This window comes from Aphis gossypii, chromosome 2, assembly GCF_020184175.1.
Source record: "Aphis gossypii isolate Hap1 chromosome 2, ASM2018417v2, whole genome shotgun sequence".
In the NCBI taxonomy this organism is placed as follows: domain Eukaryota; kingdom Metazoa; phylum Arthropoda; class Insecta; order Hemiptera; family Aphididae; genus Aphis; species Aphis gossypii.
The window spans coordinates 7,725,039-7,740,796 of NC_065531.1; the positions used below are offsets into that span (position 1 = coordinate 7,725,039).

Consider the following 15,758-nt stretch of genomic DNA (forward strand, 5'->3'; position numbering starts at 1 on the left):
TGAGAAATATGAATTCCTGCTATGATTCGTGACCTCATCCACATTTTTGTTTAGATCCATACCGATTTGTTGATATTATCAATGAGTTGTTATCGTCTTGACATAATTGGTCGAAAATTATTGTTTACTTCTTTCAAATTATATATTGTAACATTACATTATTCTATAGCTTAATACATTAATTAATAACAATAAATATTAATTTTCGTTGTCATATTTTGTTAATAAATTTGTTAGTTTATGCTATAAATTTAAATTTTGTTTTTGCTGTCTTGTATCTTGTATGTGTCTTGTACTGTTGAATTTAAATTTAAGTTTGTAAATATTCATTAATGCAATGATAAAATGTATACTTAATTGACAAAAAATGTTTATATTATTTTATATTTTAAACGTATTGTAAACGCCTATTCTAACTAAAACTCATAATGTCTGACAATTCAGAAGATCAAGTAAGGTTACATTATTATAAATAATTTTAAATATTATGTTAAATTTTAGAACATTCATGTTTTTATGTTCACTCAATAGTTACTAGTTAATTATTTTGTTCAACTAAATGTTTTATAGAATTACAATACATTATTGTAATATGTACTTATTAAAATAAAACAACTACTAATCCAAGCTATTTTATGCATCAAAATGAAGTATATATTAAATATAGTTACATATATCAATAAACAATTTTTGTTTTATTTAAAACCAATTGTACTGTTTTAGAACCCAAGAGATGCTGGTAACATGTGTTTGGAACTGGCTTTGGAAGGTGAAAGACTGTGTAAAGCAGGAGATTGTCGTTCAGGAGTAGCATTTTTCCAAGCAGCTGTTCAAGCAGGAACTAATGACTTACGTACTCTTAGCGCCATTTACAGTCAATTAGGCAATGCTTATTTTTATTTAGCAGATTATCCAAAAGCATTGCATTTTCATAAGCTTGATTTGGCATTAGCAAGGTATTTATATTTTATATTTAATTGCTGGTTTTCACAAAAATAATTTTAATTTTATACCTTCTAGTCTTGTTGTTAGATTTCTTGCCAATTTATTTAAATTTGTTTTGAAATTATAATTAATTGACTTTTAAATACTTGTTTTATTAATATTTTATATAGAACATTAGGAGATAAACCTGGTGAAGCTAAATCAAGTGGAAACTTGGGAAATACTTTGAAAGTAATGGGCAATTTTGACGAAGCTATGATTTGTTGCAAACGTCATTTAGAAATTGCTAGAGAATTGGGGGATAAAGTAAGTATTATTTTTAATTGTAAATTTATACCTTTTATCTATTTTATTCCCTTAAGTGTTTATTTTGTTAAATAATGGTTTTAATAATTTTACTAGTTGAGTGAAGGACGAGCCTTATACAATTTGGGAAATGTGTATCATGCTAAGGGGAAACATATAGGAAGAGTGGGTCAGCAAGATCCAGGAGAGTTTCCAGAAGAAGTTAAAGTTTGCATTGAACAAGCTGTTAAATATTATGAGTAAATTATATAATTATATTATTCTGGGTACTAATTGGTTATTATGATTTTCTATACCATTTTCTAGTAAACCTTTTTTAGATTCTGAACGGAGTGATGAATGTATTGACTTTACAATGATGTGTATTTTTTTTTTTTTTTTGTGCCTGTCGACAACATTTGGAGCAGTAAAAATACTTTGATTTTTGACTTCAGCCCCTCTTTAAAAAGGAAATTGAATCTAGTTGGTACTAAAAAAAAATGAGGGAAAAATGGGATTTTTTACGCAAAACCAGTTTTCGTCAAAATCAAATTTTTTATTTTGCTATAACTCAAAAACTAATCGATGTAAATACTTGAAATACTTGAAATTTTCACCAAATGTTTATATTAGCGTTCTCCATACACAGTTAAATTTTCAAAAAATTTTGACTTTTTTTTTTAACTATTTATAGACAATTGAAATTTTCAATTTTTCTAAGTATTTTTTTTTAAATAACGATAAAATTTTTTTGGCGGAATCAAAATATTTAAAAAATTAATACAAAGTTCCTCATAAGTTATTTTTATAGTGATAAAAAAATTATAAGAATACATAGGCACAATTTTTTTTTATTAGCATTTGAGGTTCAAATTTTGACAAAAACTCGTCAAAATCATGAATATTTGCAAACTATTTTGTAGTTCAAAATTCATAAAATTGTTTATATTTATATCTAACGTTAAATATTCTAGACTGACAAATCATCTCCGTTCAGAATCGTTTTTCGTATACAATGATACTTATCATTGCATTCAAATTTAACTTACCCTAGTCCGAGGTCCACCCCACCCCTTAATGTACAGCAGAGCGGTACCCACTTGCCAACTTTTTTTTTATTGTGACTGACATAGTTTATACCAATTATACCATGTTATATTATTTTGAGAAAATGTTGTAATCTACAAGTTAAAATAATAGAAGTAGTGCTATCTAACTAAACTTAAAGTATAAAGCCTGTAAACCACATTTTAAATCTCAAAAATCTAGGATTTAACATATAAAAATATTAAAATATTTTATTTATTTTTTTGTAAAGTATTAATAGCCTTTTAGTAAAGAGACCATCAAGCGAGTCACAAATTCAAATTATATTTAAAAATATGCATTTTGAAGTATGATGTAAAAATATTTTGTAAAAAAAGTTAGTAGGTATTTATACATGTTAGGTTCTGGTTTGTTATACCCCCGTTGCGACAAGTGAGATTTTATTTTGATCTGTTCCTCTATATTTTTTGTTGCCCCATTTCACATTTGTCGAATCCAACATTCTCTTAACATTTTGTATGTATGTTTCTGAGTTAGGGTCCAAGAAATTGTATTCTATTATTAATTTGATTAGGTATGTTGAAATATATACTATGAAATGTGATTGATATTTTATATTATATCGATCTATATTATGTGATAAATATTTATCTATGATAGGTAGTTAATGGTAATGGCACTTTCGAATTATTAGATTATTTGTACAATGTATATTATGTATTATATATGTTTATTATTATGAATGGCAGGACTATAACCAACCAGTACCACATATTGGAAGGAATAGGTTTGTTAGAATTTGATTTATACTATGTTTTGTTGAGCGGGCCTATTATTTTGTATTGCAGATTACTTAAATTGTCTTAAAATAATACATATTAACTTAAGTGAGTACAATAACAGAATTAGATTTAATGGATAATTTAAGTAGCCACAGTAATCGATAAGTATTTAATTTTTTTCATAAAGTATGTCTAATCTTTCATTGTAAAACACATAAAGCTTATTAGTAATGAATAATATATCCTAATAATACTATGATTAATTTTTTCAGAGAAAATTTAAAATTAATGAAAGAACTCAATGATCGCGCAGCTGTTGGTCGAGCATGTGGTAATTTAGGAAATACCTATTATCTTTTAGGTAACTTTAAAGAAGCTATTCAATATCATGAAGAGGTAATATATTTTTTTAGTTATTTGTGTATATTTTATTATAATCCAATTATTATTGATGTATAGAGATTGAAAATTGCTCGAGAATTTGGTGACAAATCAGCTGAGCGAAGAGCTAATAGTAATTTAGGAAATTCTCATGTCTTTCTTGGTGAATTTGAAGAAGCAGCTGATCATTATAAGTAAAATTAAAAAACTATACATATTAAAATAATGATAAGTAAGTTAAATAATTATTATAATATTATATTAGAAGAACATTGATCCTTGCTCAAGAATTGGAAGATCGAGCAGTCGAAGCACAAGCTTGCTATAGTTTGGGAAATACTTATACATTGTTGAGAGATTATAATACAGCAGTTGATTACCATTTAAGACATTTAGATATAGCACAAAAATTACAAGATAGGATTGGTGAAGGTAAAGTATTATTAATGTCTACTAATAATAAAAATAAGTACTGTGTCCTGGTTATCCTGACTACAGTGGCGTAGCCAAGGGGGGGGGCTTAAGGGGCTATAGCTCCCCCATTGGCTATATTTTTTATATTGTTTTGAAGTATTTAAATTTAAATACGGAAATTGTCTTAAAAAATTTACTTATATATTTCTTGTTATTAGTTGTATAATAGAATAATTGATTTAAAAAAGTATTATTAAAAAAGTTTATTAATTTTTTTGTTGTTTTCGATTTTCAATAACTCAAGTTAAAAGTATTCAGCCCTCCCCATAAAAAAATCCTGGCTACGCCTCTGCCTGACTAAGTCATTAATCATATTTTAAACTAAAAATAATTGATCAGAATTATCACTTTAATATTTCAACAACCACCTGTAAAATATTAACTTATATTTGTCTAAATTAGTACAGTAAAAAAATTTTCTAATACTGACTTATTTAATGGTTTGGTTTAACCAAATTGAAAAAAATCAGTTGCTACTTGAGGTTATTCTTATATAAGACAAAATAAACTTTAATAAATTATAATTTACCATAAATTTAAATTAAACTTGACAATATATTAAAAATGTGTTTTATAGGAAGAGCTTGCTGGAGCTTAGGAAATGTAAATTTGGCGTTGGGAAATCATGAAAAAGCGTTATATTTTGCTTCTAAACACTTGGAAATATCTAAAGAAGTAAATACTACCAAGTAATAACTTAACTGTACAAATTACAATTTTATAAGTTTTTAATTTCTATTTAGATTGGTGACACAGTTGGTCAGGCAACTGCACAAATAAATATAGTTGATATTAAAAAATCATTGGGTATGTCAAATGGACAACTTTCACCAGACAGTAAAGAATTGTTGGATACTATCTCTAATACACAGCCTTCACCTCAACTACGACGTTATCGGGTGAGGCGTCAAAGCATGGAACAGCTTGATTTACTTAAGGTAGCGTGTGCATGTTAATGTGTGTCTAGTTTTTGTTTGTCATTGTATTTTATGTAACATAATGCATTAATAATTTTTACTGTGTTCAGTTAAAGTTAAACATAACAACATTTTGGAAAACAGTGATGTTATAGCAAGTAAACAAGTATTTTAGAAATTTTAAAATGATTGCTTTTATTTTAAGTTTGGTTAATAATTGATAATTGTAAATAGGATTTTAAATATTATTTATTAATAATTCTAGCTGACTCCAGACAACAAAGGTAAAGTATCCAGTTCTAATGACAAGATTTATCAGTCTTCTCCATCAGTTTCTAAAAAGGTAAATATGATGTATTTTTCTCATTTATCATGTTTATTAATATTTGTTTTATTGTCTTAAATAGGCTGAAAAAACCGAAGATGATCCATTCTTTGATTTGTTGTCACGATTTCAAGCTGGACGTATGGATGATCAACGTTGTACTCTTGGTTCTTCAAGAAATTTAGAAGATAAAGAAAATCAAAATGCAAATAAATTATTATCCCAGATTGGTTAGTATATTATGAATTTACTTTTTCTTGTATCATATGTTAACTATCAAATGACTACTAATTATATAATATGTTATATAGTTATTTATAAATAGGTGTAGAAATAACTTAACTCAATATATATATATTTTAACATACATAATATGTAACAATTATTATCATAATAGTTAAATTGATAAAAAATGTATTAAATAGTTAGTTATTTACATCTGGCCAGTTACTCAGTTTTGTATATAACACTGTGTAGTGGTACATTATAGGGGGTAAAGTGTTAGAGAAACATTTCACTTATCGACCCTATTTTTGTAGTTATAGTTTTTTTTTCCATTTATCACTATGAATAAGTAATAAAATGCTAGGATGACATCAAATATTTTAGTCATATCTACCTCCTTGTAGAAATCCTAAATAATATGCCACTGCCACTGCATTTATTAAATTAATTAATTTATCTGACTTTTATTTTTACTACATAATTTATTAAATAATATACTTAATAGTGTAATCATAAGTTATTTAAAAATGACAGATTGATTTATTACTGTCCTGGTTGTCGGTAGTTTATAATGATGTTACTAGTACCATAAAGATTAATCTTGCTCGATTTTTATCTTACAATAGATGACAGGTACTTTGAGTTTGAACTCCAATTATTAGGTTTTTGTTATATTTTTTTTCTATCTTGTTATAAATTCATATCATTTTTTAACATTATTGTAACCTTTATTTGCCTGAATAAAATAATAATAATGTTAGATAGTTATTTCAGTCAATAGTTATTCAGTCTTGTATTCTTGTAAGTTAAATGGAATTCTCTGTATTTAAGAGTAAGTTTTAAGACCAAGAGAAATGATTTGATTGTTAATTTTCCAATAACTTATGATATATGTAGTTATCGAGTTACTACTACTTAATTATATTAGTTTATTTTAATTGTTATTTAGTTTAATTAAAATAAAATATTTTTTCCATAAAATACACAATTAAATTTTATTGTCTAATCATTATATTATGTTTTTATTAGGTGGACATGTTGAAAGTCAAGATGACTTGTTGGATATGATAGCAGGTATGCAGAGTAAACGTATGGATGAACAAAGAGTAGAATTGGAACAACTTCCTGGTATTGCAAAACCAGATAGCGAACCTGATGATAATTTCTTAGAACTTTTAATGCGATGTCAAGGTGAACGATTAGAAGATCAACGCAGTGAGCTACCTGTGTCTAATATTAGCAGTGACGGAGAGTCACAATGTACACCAAACCGAGGACCAACTGTTCCAGATGAAGATTTTTTCACATTAATTATGCGCCTTCAATCAGGTCGTATGGAAGACCAACGAGCAAGTGTACCAATGCCAAAACGAAATTAATGTATACCTAGTTATTAAGTATTAACAATCAGGTTATGTACATTATAAAAATATTTTTTTGTCTTCATTTTGGATTTTTATTTTTATTTTAAGAACATATTAATTGTATAATTATATTTGTCTGTTAATGATATTGCTATATATCTTAATGTAATTCTAATTTATTAAAATGTCCATTATATGTTTCTAGTATTAAAATTATCTTTTTGAATGACTATTTATCATATTTATACGAGTAATTAATTTTAAAGATGAGCTACTATTATTTGTAGTATTATTATTTTAAAAATATAGTTTTATCATATTACATAGATTACGCTTTTATTATGAGCATTTTTCATATATTATGTTATAGTTAATTTATGAATTGGAAATTAGCAGTAATAGGTATTTTAATATTATAATAGTATTATAAATTATATATTTATCTACTTCTATGCCATATTAGTTTATATAAAACAAAGTATAAAATAGTTAAAGTTTACAATACTAATATTTATTATACTTATTAGTTACATAAAGAAAATTATTCTTATAGGTTAATACATAAGTTAAACATAATAAAGTTTAATTTTTTAAAATTATATTTATTGTTCTTAATATTACCATAACAAAATATAAATTGTGAAACAAATAGTAAATTGTTAATAATTATTTTATTTGTAACATGTATATTTTGACTGGTACATAAACTAACAGTATTTATTTAATAATAGATCTTAATGCGTGTGAATATTTTGCATACCACATGTATCCTGTTGCAATTGCTAAACCATACCTGTAATAATTAATGAAATAATATATTTTATTATGTATTCATATCATAAACTGTATGTATTAATAATATTTTACTATCTATTATAATTTATAAAATAATTTAACAGAAATACTGTACAATTTTGTTAACTTCTCCACTATGAATCTAAAATAGTAGTAAAGATTCAAGAATGGTAACCATAGTGTAAAAAGTAAATAAAATGTTAAATGTTGGCCACGTAATCAAAAGAAAAATTTTAACAGAAAAATTACTCAGATGTATATTATTGTTAAGAAAAAAATATTTTTATGAAACACAAATTTACAATAAATGTTTATTAAGCATTTCAAAATTTACATGATTTTAAAATTGTCTCACCAGGTTACAAATGTAAATTACTTTAATAATTAAAATGAAAACTAGGTCTCAATCAAGATAAAAAAGTCAGAATAATTATTTAAGATGGATATTTCAATATGAAAATGTGAAAAAATATGAAAAATGATTTATCTTACCATGTAATAATATACGATACATGTTCGTTTCTCAAGGAAATATTTGTTTGACCACCAATTGGACCACCAGGAATACTACATTCAACCACAGCATCAATCATAATAGGTTCACTGTCTACTATTTTTGACATTGCCTCTAAATCTCTAGAATAGTAAACCAGTTAAGTCATTGATATTATATACATATAGTTTAATAAACTTTTCTTTTTCAAACATTTTAATTATATTTTCCAATTAAATTTAAATAGTTGTGTCATGTAATATACCTATAAGCCCAAAAACGAGAGTCTGCAACATTCTTAGTTACAAATTGAGGTCTAGATTCAGTTAAACGAACAACACCCTCTAATTCAATTTCACCAGCAACTTGGCCAGAAACTCGTGATGCAGGGTTTTTATTTTGCATAGATACCCAACCACGATTCACTAAAATTGAGTAACTAAAAACAATTACTATTAGTATGTAAGTAAAACAAAAGTGATGAAAAAAATGCTTACGGTCTATTTGATAATTTAAAAGGTGTGATGACATAATAACCACTTTTTGTAGATCCAGATCCAGAAAATAATCCATTGGTATTCTCAGCTCCACCATCAGTTAAACAGGATCTAGGACCTAAGTACAACTCCTTTGAATGATCAAATTCACCAACTACTTTAATTCTACGATACTCCAGGTTTGTAAGTTCTTTTTCACTATAAAAATAAAAGAACTCTTGTAATATTTTACTATTAATTAAATAGCAAAAGATTCCAACTTCTCAGGAAAATCCAATGCAGGTAATTTAGTTTTAGATTTAAGTTCTTGAATCAGATTTTCTTTCCATAATTTTCGCCTAACTTGCCATGTACCTAGCCCAAATGCAGAAATTGGTAATACCTGGAAATTTATATTTTTAAAATTTTTTATTAAATAAAAATAAATTATAAGTGAAAAATTTCGATCTTACTAGCAAAATCCATCCAATATCTGAGTTACTCTTTTTCCTTCTGCTAAATGAATTTAATTCAACTGATTTAGCTGTCATACTAGAGTTTCTAGTCAAATTTGATAACTAAATAATTCAAACAATAGCAATTAAATGTTTATAATTTATATAACATTATATTATACAGTTTATTATTCAGAATTTTAACAAAATATAGAGAAGATATATTATAGAATAGTATTGTATTAAATATTAATACTTTCTATGTTTAATTTTAAAACATGGATAGATAATTTAATTATTCAGTACCTATCTGTTAAAATATAGTGATCATATGGCATTTAGTATTGTTATTAAACGTTTATATTGAATTAATATATAAAAAAAAAAACAGTTACAGCAAAAATTAAGATTTAAGGGTATTAATACTTTTTAAATTGTATATTTTGAATACATTTAAATCCACTGTTATTAATGAAAACATAACACATCAAGCAAGTTTTTGACAGCTTCATTTTTAAATCTAGAACTATGTCTATCACAACTCATTTTTAATTAAATTTGTGGAATTATAAAATTATAATTGACTTACTTTGAACCATTATAAAAATTAAATCAATAATTATTGTAATTACTTATTAGCTAATATTATGTAATATTAATTATTCACTTTCAACTATTTTATAAAGCAACATGAATATTTTTACAATAAATTCATATTGTAAAATAATACATTTTTTTTTAAATATTGTAAACGCCTATTTCTAATAAGTAAGCTAGTGTTGTATACCAAAAACATAAACTTACATATAGTTTAGATGAAGGAAAATTCTGTTTTACTAAAAAATTTGAGAAATATTTTCTACAAATCATTCTGAACTTTGATAATTTTCAAGTTTATTTATAAAATAATAAATGTATTCACAATACAATATTAATAGATACTAGAGACTAGAGATGAGTATAACAAAACTGAAAATATATAATTGTATAATATAGGTAAACCTATTTATTTAAAAATTATTTATTATTTAATGTTGTTAGTTGTTATCTTTTTTTTATTATTATTGTTATTGTTAAGTGTTATCAGTGAAATTAGTATCATCGTAACTTAAGCACTATTTTTTTTTTTTTAAATATAAACTGTAAACCACCTATAGTATACCTAATACTTTTTATTTTCAAATTTCAGCTTTTAGTTGTTAATTCACTTTTTAGTGTTTCATTGTGTATAAATTATTTTTTGTTTGTCTATTGAAATTAATTTAATTGTTCATTGTTTGTAAATTGTAATAAATAAACAAGTAAATAGTATATAATGGAAATAAATGAAGAAAGTAATAACCATATTATACCTAAACCATTTTTAAAATTTTATTTTTCAAAATTAATTCATATTTTATTATACTGTTTGAATTTGGTCTAGAAATTAATTAAAACTAAGTTTACTTCATTTCTAAAAATATTTATTAAATTCTAATTTTTCAAAATTACTCTTTAACCTTTTTAAATAGGTATATTGTTAAAAAAAAAAAAAAAATTGTCTTTTTAATCATCTTCTCCATTCAAAGCACTTTTAAATTATAACATAATCTGTATACTATTATACAGAAATAGAACATATTATTATATTTTTAAAATTTTTCTATTTTAGACAAAGTATCAAAAATTGAACAAGAAATAAAGGAAATTAATGTTAAAATCACCAAACTTAAAGAACGTAAAACTAAATTATTAGATCAGATAGAAAAATTGAAACAGTTATCTTATGAAAAACAAACTAATTCTATTAGTGACCAGAATAAATGGACTCATACAGGTATTATCAAAATAGCATTACAAAATTCAATAATATATTATATATTTATAATAAATAATATCAAAATGTTTGTATCATTTATGCATTTTAACCTTTATAGATTTTCCTTGGTATCAAAAAGTAAAAAATACCTTAAAAACTGTTTTTAAATTGGACAGTTTTCGTTCACAACAATTAGCAGCTATTAATATTACATTATCAAAACATGATGCTATACTTATTATGCCAACTGGCGGAGGAAAATCACTTTGCTATCAGTTACCTGCTCTTATAGACCAAGGTACTATTACTTACTTTATTATTTAAATTTATAATATTTATTATTTATATTAATGTATTTTATGATTGGTTTCCAGTCTTCTAATTGTTTTCATTAATTTACTCACTGTATCGAGAAAACAATTATTTATTTTATTTTGTTAATGGCGGCTTGTGTTTTCAAAACTCAAGTAGCATGTTTTAAAACAAACCCCCCGTCCCACCCACTAACTAAACTTACTAGGACCAATGTAATATATTTAGGTTCTTCTTTAATTAATTTTTTCGTTAACTTTAACAACTTATGATATAGATAGATACACTTATTTTTTACTTTAATGATCAATCTTCTATTTTAAATTATGATTAAACCTGCTCAATAAAATTATTTCCCCATTTTCAGGGCAAAAGCAGTCCCTTCTGGCTTCTAGCATTCTTATAACAAGCCGCCTCTGATTTTGTTAAAAAAAAAAATGTTTGAACCCCGGTTTGAACTTAAATTTTGAGCTTTATAATATAATAAAAATATATATTAATTTGTACATGTTAGAATCACATTATATTAATGACAAAGTTCATTTAAATCATTTTATTCAAAATAATTTTTATATAGTTAATGTTTTATTAGGTTTTACTCTTGTGGTCTCTCCTATGGTTTCACTTATGGAAGATCAGATAATCCAAATGCAAAAACTTAATGTTAATGCAAAAATGATAAGTTCCTATTCATCAAAAGAAGATGTAAAATTATTATTTCAGGTACCTATTGTTTTTATTATTATTTATTGATATTTTAGACTATAAGCAGAGTGGATGAATCATTAATATATTTATTTTATTTTACAATGATACCCTTTTTTTTACCTATTTCATCAAATGTTTATGTTATTATTACTCATATAAATAATAATTACAAAATATTTTGTCTTTTTTTGAGAAATTTATAGTCATTTGATAGTTTTAATTAAATGTTAGGCTTTACCATAAGTTTGATAATTTGAATATAAGATCTCATTATTAAATAACTTAAACTTTTATTTTTGCCAAAAATTGGTTCAACAGACCATTTTACTAAAATTAAATAAATCACTAATATCAATATCAAAATATAAAATATTCTAAAAACAATAGGTTGACAGATTGTCTCTACTCAGAATGATATTTTTTAAATTTGAATGTCAGTTTGTATTTTATGATACATTTATATTATTGTTATTTATTAACAATACTGTGAATTGAATTCAATTTTTGTCGAAAATATTGCACTTCAAAATGTTATTGTGTAAACAAAATGTAATGATAACAATTAAAAATTTTGAGTATCCATAAATAATATTTTTAAATAATATAATAGTAACTACCATCCAAAATCATTAGGTATTGTTTGTTTAAATATCTAATTTCATTCAAATTAGAACTTAAAATGTCTTATAAAAAAAAACCTGTTTGTTTGTTTTTTAAATTATTTGATTATAATTTTCAAGCTTTTTGAACTTGCAAACAAGACTTATTGACATTTACAGAAAAAAAAAAGATTCAAAATATTTGAAGAAATATGTGCAGAAAATTTAAAACAAATATTTAATGACAATTTAAAGTATTAATGGTTATTTATTTTTGTGTCTTACCAAAATACTGGTTTTACATAAATATTTCCGTTTTTTCTAAATTTTTGATGCCCTCAAAATACTATCTAACTAGATTTAATCTGTTTATCAGAAACTTCAACCTCAAAGTTGAAAACCAAAGAATTTTTATTACCCCCAATTTGATAACAGATAAAAAAATCATACATAATATTTATAAAATTAATATTAATATCATTACATTCATCGTTCTGCTCGAAATCTATTATTTTGTTTTTTAGATGATGATTGACATTAAATCAGGTTTAAAACTTGTTTATTGTACTCCAGAAAGAATAGCTAAAAGTAAAACGTTCATGAATAAATTACAAAAAGCTCATAGTTTGAAATATCTATCAAGAATAGCAATAGATGAGGTCCATTGTTGCACGACTTGGGGACATGATTTTAGACCAGGTATTTGATTTAAAATAATTTTTTTTTTTTTTTTAATGTTGAATTTAATATACATTTTTATAATAGATTATACACATTTAACAATTTTCAAACCAATGTTTCCCGACATTCCTATTTTGGGTCTCACAGCTACTGCATCTTCAAAAGTTATTGTTGATACTCAAAAACTATTACAAATACAAGGATGTGCTTTACTAAAAGCATCATTTAACCGACCAAATCTATATTATGAAGTATACAATATTATTAATTTTATTTTAATTTTGTTTAACAATTGAAATTATTTGTTAGGTTAAACTGAAGCCTGAAGGTAAAAAATGTGTGGATGAATTAGCATCATTGCTTAAAAATGTATTCAAAAATCAATCAGGAATTATTTACACTACATCTATTAAAGATTGTGAAAGCTTACGCAAAGATTTAAAGTAATATATTTTTAGATGATTAAATTTATTTATTTTACATTTTCAGTTTAGGAACTAAATGAACTATATGTATAAAAAAATATTCTATTTTCTGTACATTTAAAATATAAACATAATTTAAATGTATTTAATTTAGAGAACAAGGATGTAGGATTGGCGCTTATCATGCCCAACTAGAAGGACCTTTAAGATCAAAAGTTCATAATAAATGGTTGAATGGTGAATATCAAGCAGTAGTAGCTACTATTGCATTTGGGCTTGGTATAGATAAACCAAATGTGAGATTTGTTATTCACCATACTCTATCAAAATCAATGGAAAATTTTTATCAAGTAAAAGAAATAAAGAATTAATAATTTAATGTGAAATTGCAAAATAAAATTTTGAGTACAATTTTTTTAGCTACATTCTTAAATTTTATTTAACATAATAAAATTTATTATATTTATTATGAAAGTATATACAATTTATTATTATAGGAAAGCGGTCGTGCAGGTAGAGATGGAGAACCTTCTACTTGTTTATTATATTATAAGTTGAGTGATGTGTTTAAATTAAGCACAATGGTGTTCACAACACAAACTGGGTTACCCAACTTATACTCAGTTATAAAATATTGCTTAAATAAAAAAGAGTAAGTTCAAAGACGTTTAAATGTTACCAGAGGTACACTGTAATTGAAAATACTTATAACAAAATACTAAAAATTGATATTTACTACTCTGAACCCACAACCACTAATAACTACTTTACCATACTACCAATTTTAATACTTCTAATTTAGTTTTTGCCATCTTGAATTGATCCCTATACATACAGTGTATGTCATAGATAACAATGTGAAATTGATATTTGGCATCTTTGTCTATTAGTTAGTCTGTGTCTGACTATCGTATTCAATTATTAATATTTCTCTTTAAATTTTTAGATGTAGACGCAAATTAATATCAGCTCATTTTGATGAAACATGGGAATCAAATGATTGTTGTTCAATGTGTGATAATTGTCGTTATCCTAAAACTGTGAAATCTATTTGTATAAATAAATATTGTATGGACGTGTATAGCATATTAAATGCAGGTGTAGAAAATGATACAAAGTTTACGTGTATGTCTTAAATTTAACTAAAAATATCTTATGTAACTTTAAAACTTTATCATTTATTTTCCGTAGCTCAAATGCTGTTAGACACCTGGTATGGTAAAGGTAACAAAAAAATATTGCTGCTAGATGTACAATCTCCAGTATTTCCGAAAATCAGGGCTGAAATGATTCTTGGTGAACTTATTGTACAAGAATATTTAATGGAAGATTTTCATTTTACGCCTTATTCCACTATTTCATACATTAAAAAAGGTAATTTCTGCGTATTATTACCATAGATATTATTATCTATGATTATTACTAAATAATATCTGTAAGGTTATTTCTTATATTTTTAGTTAAAATCTTCTGATTTTATTTATAGGTCCAAATCATTATAAGGTGACAAAAGATAATAAAATCTTTATGGAAATATCCAAAGAAGATATCAGTGAACCAGTATTAAAAAAGTTAAAAACAAAATAATTTATTTAAAGTTACTTGGTTAAATTCAATTTTGTTGAAATAAATTATAATTATGTTTCCTTAATAAAATATGTTTGTATTTATTTAAATAAATAGTAATAAAAATAATACAAATCAATGTTCTATAAATACCTACTTGAATTAATGATTTCATATATATATAGTTCTATGTTATGAGTTTATGGTACTTTTCCTCATGGTAAAATTAACTTAGTTATACACTTATACCATGGGTTTTTTATTATAAAGTATTATTTTAAATTTTTATACTCAAATTTAAATTGGGAATAATTGCAGTTTAGCTACCAAGCGATTTTAATTTTTTTTTTTTAAACATATGTATTTTAAAAAGTTAAGTACGATGGTGCAAAAAAAAATTTGCGTAAATAATTATTTTGTAAGTTATATCCTTCCAAAGTTAGCGATTAAACTTTTTTACACACGCGGACAATGCTATACTTTCCTGCTGCTCTCTGCGTCTACAACGAATTTTTCAAAGTAGGTAATGAGTTATAACATTAAGATTATAGTTACATTAAATTAGGTTATCGGGTAAACAAATATAAATGAAATCATAATTATCGTGATTCTAAACATTCAGCGAAGACGTGTTTATCTTTATGGAGTACTCTTGCTCTCAAAATTTCAAATGATTTTAATTTAATTTCAAAGTAAAACAAAACA

At 24.5% G+C, this 15,758-nt stretch overlaps 3 protein-coding genes across 5 annotated transcripts; 2 read left to right on the forward strand and 1 right to left on the reverse strand.

The window, feature by feature from the left end:
- The first annotated feature begins 128 nt into the window (after positions 1–128).
- LOC114125849 (G-protein-signaling modulator 2) lies at positions 129–7,588 on the forward strand. 2 transcript variants are annotated; one of them, XM_027989645.2, is made up of 12 exons: positions 129–452; positions 724–956; positions 1,116–1,251; positions 1,348–1,490; positions 3,332–3,455; positions 3,519–3,634; positions 3,706–3,872; positions 4,492–4,589; positions 4,658–4,852; positions 5,097–5,174; positions 5,239–5,386; positions 6,411–7,588. In XM_027989645.2, the coding sequence occupies exons 1-12, from the start codon at positions 429–431 to the stop codon at positions 6,758–6,760; spliced, it is 1,812 nt and encodes a 603-aa protein (XP_027845446.2). In that variant the 5' UTR covers positions 129–428; the 3' UTR covers positions 6,761–7,588. The 2 variants fall into 2 exon arrangements, with proteins under 2 accessions (XP_027845446.2, XP_027845448.2); XM_027989647.2 differs by having other exon boundaries at positions 4,658–4,813.
- Positions 7,237–9,980, reverse strand: LOC114125848 (surfeit locus protein 1). Its single transcript, XM_027989644.2, has 7 exons — positions 9,769–9,980; positions 8,983–9,087; positions 8,791–8,912; positions 8,531–8,728; positions 8,299–8,472; positions 8,033–8,176; positions 7,237–7,538 (listed from the first exon to the last, which is right to left on the reverse strand). Exons 1-7 carry the CDS (start codon positions 9,832–9,834, stop codon positions 7,463–7,465), a joined length of 885 nt encoding a protein of 294 aa, XP_027845445.1. The 5' UTR covers positions 9,835–9,980; the 3' UTR covers positions 7,237–7,462.
- Positions 9,981–10,101: 121 nt separating this feature from the next.
- LOC114125833 (ATP-dependent DNA helicase Q1-like) lies at positions 10,102–15,143 on the forward strand. 2 transcript variants are annotated; one of them, XM_050200011.1, is made up of 12 exons: positions 10,102–10,298; positions 10,616–10,780; positions 10,881–11,060; positions 11,667–11,797; positions 12,906–13,080; positions 13,147–13,313; positions 13,372–13,505; positions 13,642–13,837; positions 13,985–14,139; positions 14,434–14,585; positions 14,679–14,861; positions 14,974–15,143. In XM_050200011.1, the coding sequence occupies exons 1-12, from the start codon at positions 10,280–10,282 to the stop codon at positions 15,072–15,074; spliced, it is 1,758 nt and encodes a 585-aa protein (XP_050055968.1). In that variant the 5' UTR covers positions 10,102–10,279; the 3' UTR covers positions 15,075–15,143. The 2 variants fall into 2 exon arrangements, with proteins under 2 accessions (XP_050055968.1, XP_027845427.2); XM_027989626.2 differs by having other exon boundaries at positions 10,106–10,298; positions 14,434–14,612.
- The last annotated feature ends 615 nt before the right edge of the window (positions 15,144–15,758 follow it).

What these genes read in the sequence shown, in the direction of transcription:
- LOC114125833 (XM_027989626.2), top strand. An exon ending in ATGTAAAATTATTATTTCAG is followed by an intron (nt 11,798 to 12,905) that starts GTACCTATTGTT and finishes TTTGTTTTTTAG; the next exon opens with ATGATGATTGACATTAAATC. An exon ending in TATTTCATACATTAAAAAAG is followed by an intron (nt 14,862 to 14,973) that starts GTAATTTCTGCG and finishes TTTTATTTATAG; the next exon opens with GTCCAAATCATTATAAGGTG.
- LOC114125849 (XM_027989645.2), top strand. Translation starts at nt 429, where the DNA reads ATGTCTGACAATTCAGAAGATCAA. An exon ending in CAAGCTGTTAAATATTATGA is followed by an intron (nt 1,491 to 3,331) that starts GTAAATTATATA and finishes TAATTTTTTCAG; the next exon opens with AGAAAATTTAAAATTAATGA. An exon ending in ACTTGGAAATATCTAAAGAA is followed by an intron (nt 4,590 to 4,657) that starts GTAAATACTACC and finishes ATTTCTATTTAG; the next exon opens with ATTGGTGACACAGTTGGTCA.
- LOC114125848 (XM_027989644.2), bottom strand. Translation starts at nt 9,834, where the DNA reads ATGATTTGTAGAAAATATTTCTCAAATTTTTTAGTAAAACAGAATTTT. An exon ending in ATATTGGATGGATTTTGCTA is followed by an intron (nt 8,913 to 8,982) that starts GTAAGATCGAAA and finishes ATAAATTTCCAG; the next exon opens with GTATTACCAATTTCTGCATT. An exon ending in TTTAAATTATCAAATAGACC is followed by an intron (nt 8,473 to 8,530) that starts GTAAGCATTTTT and finishes AATTGTTTTTAG; the next exon opens with TTACTCAATTTTAGTGAATC.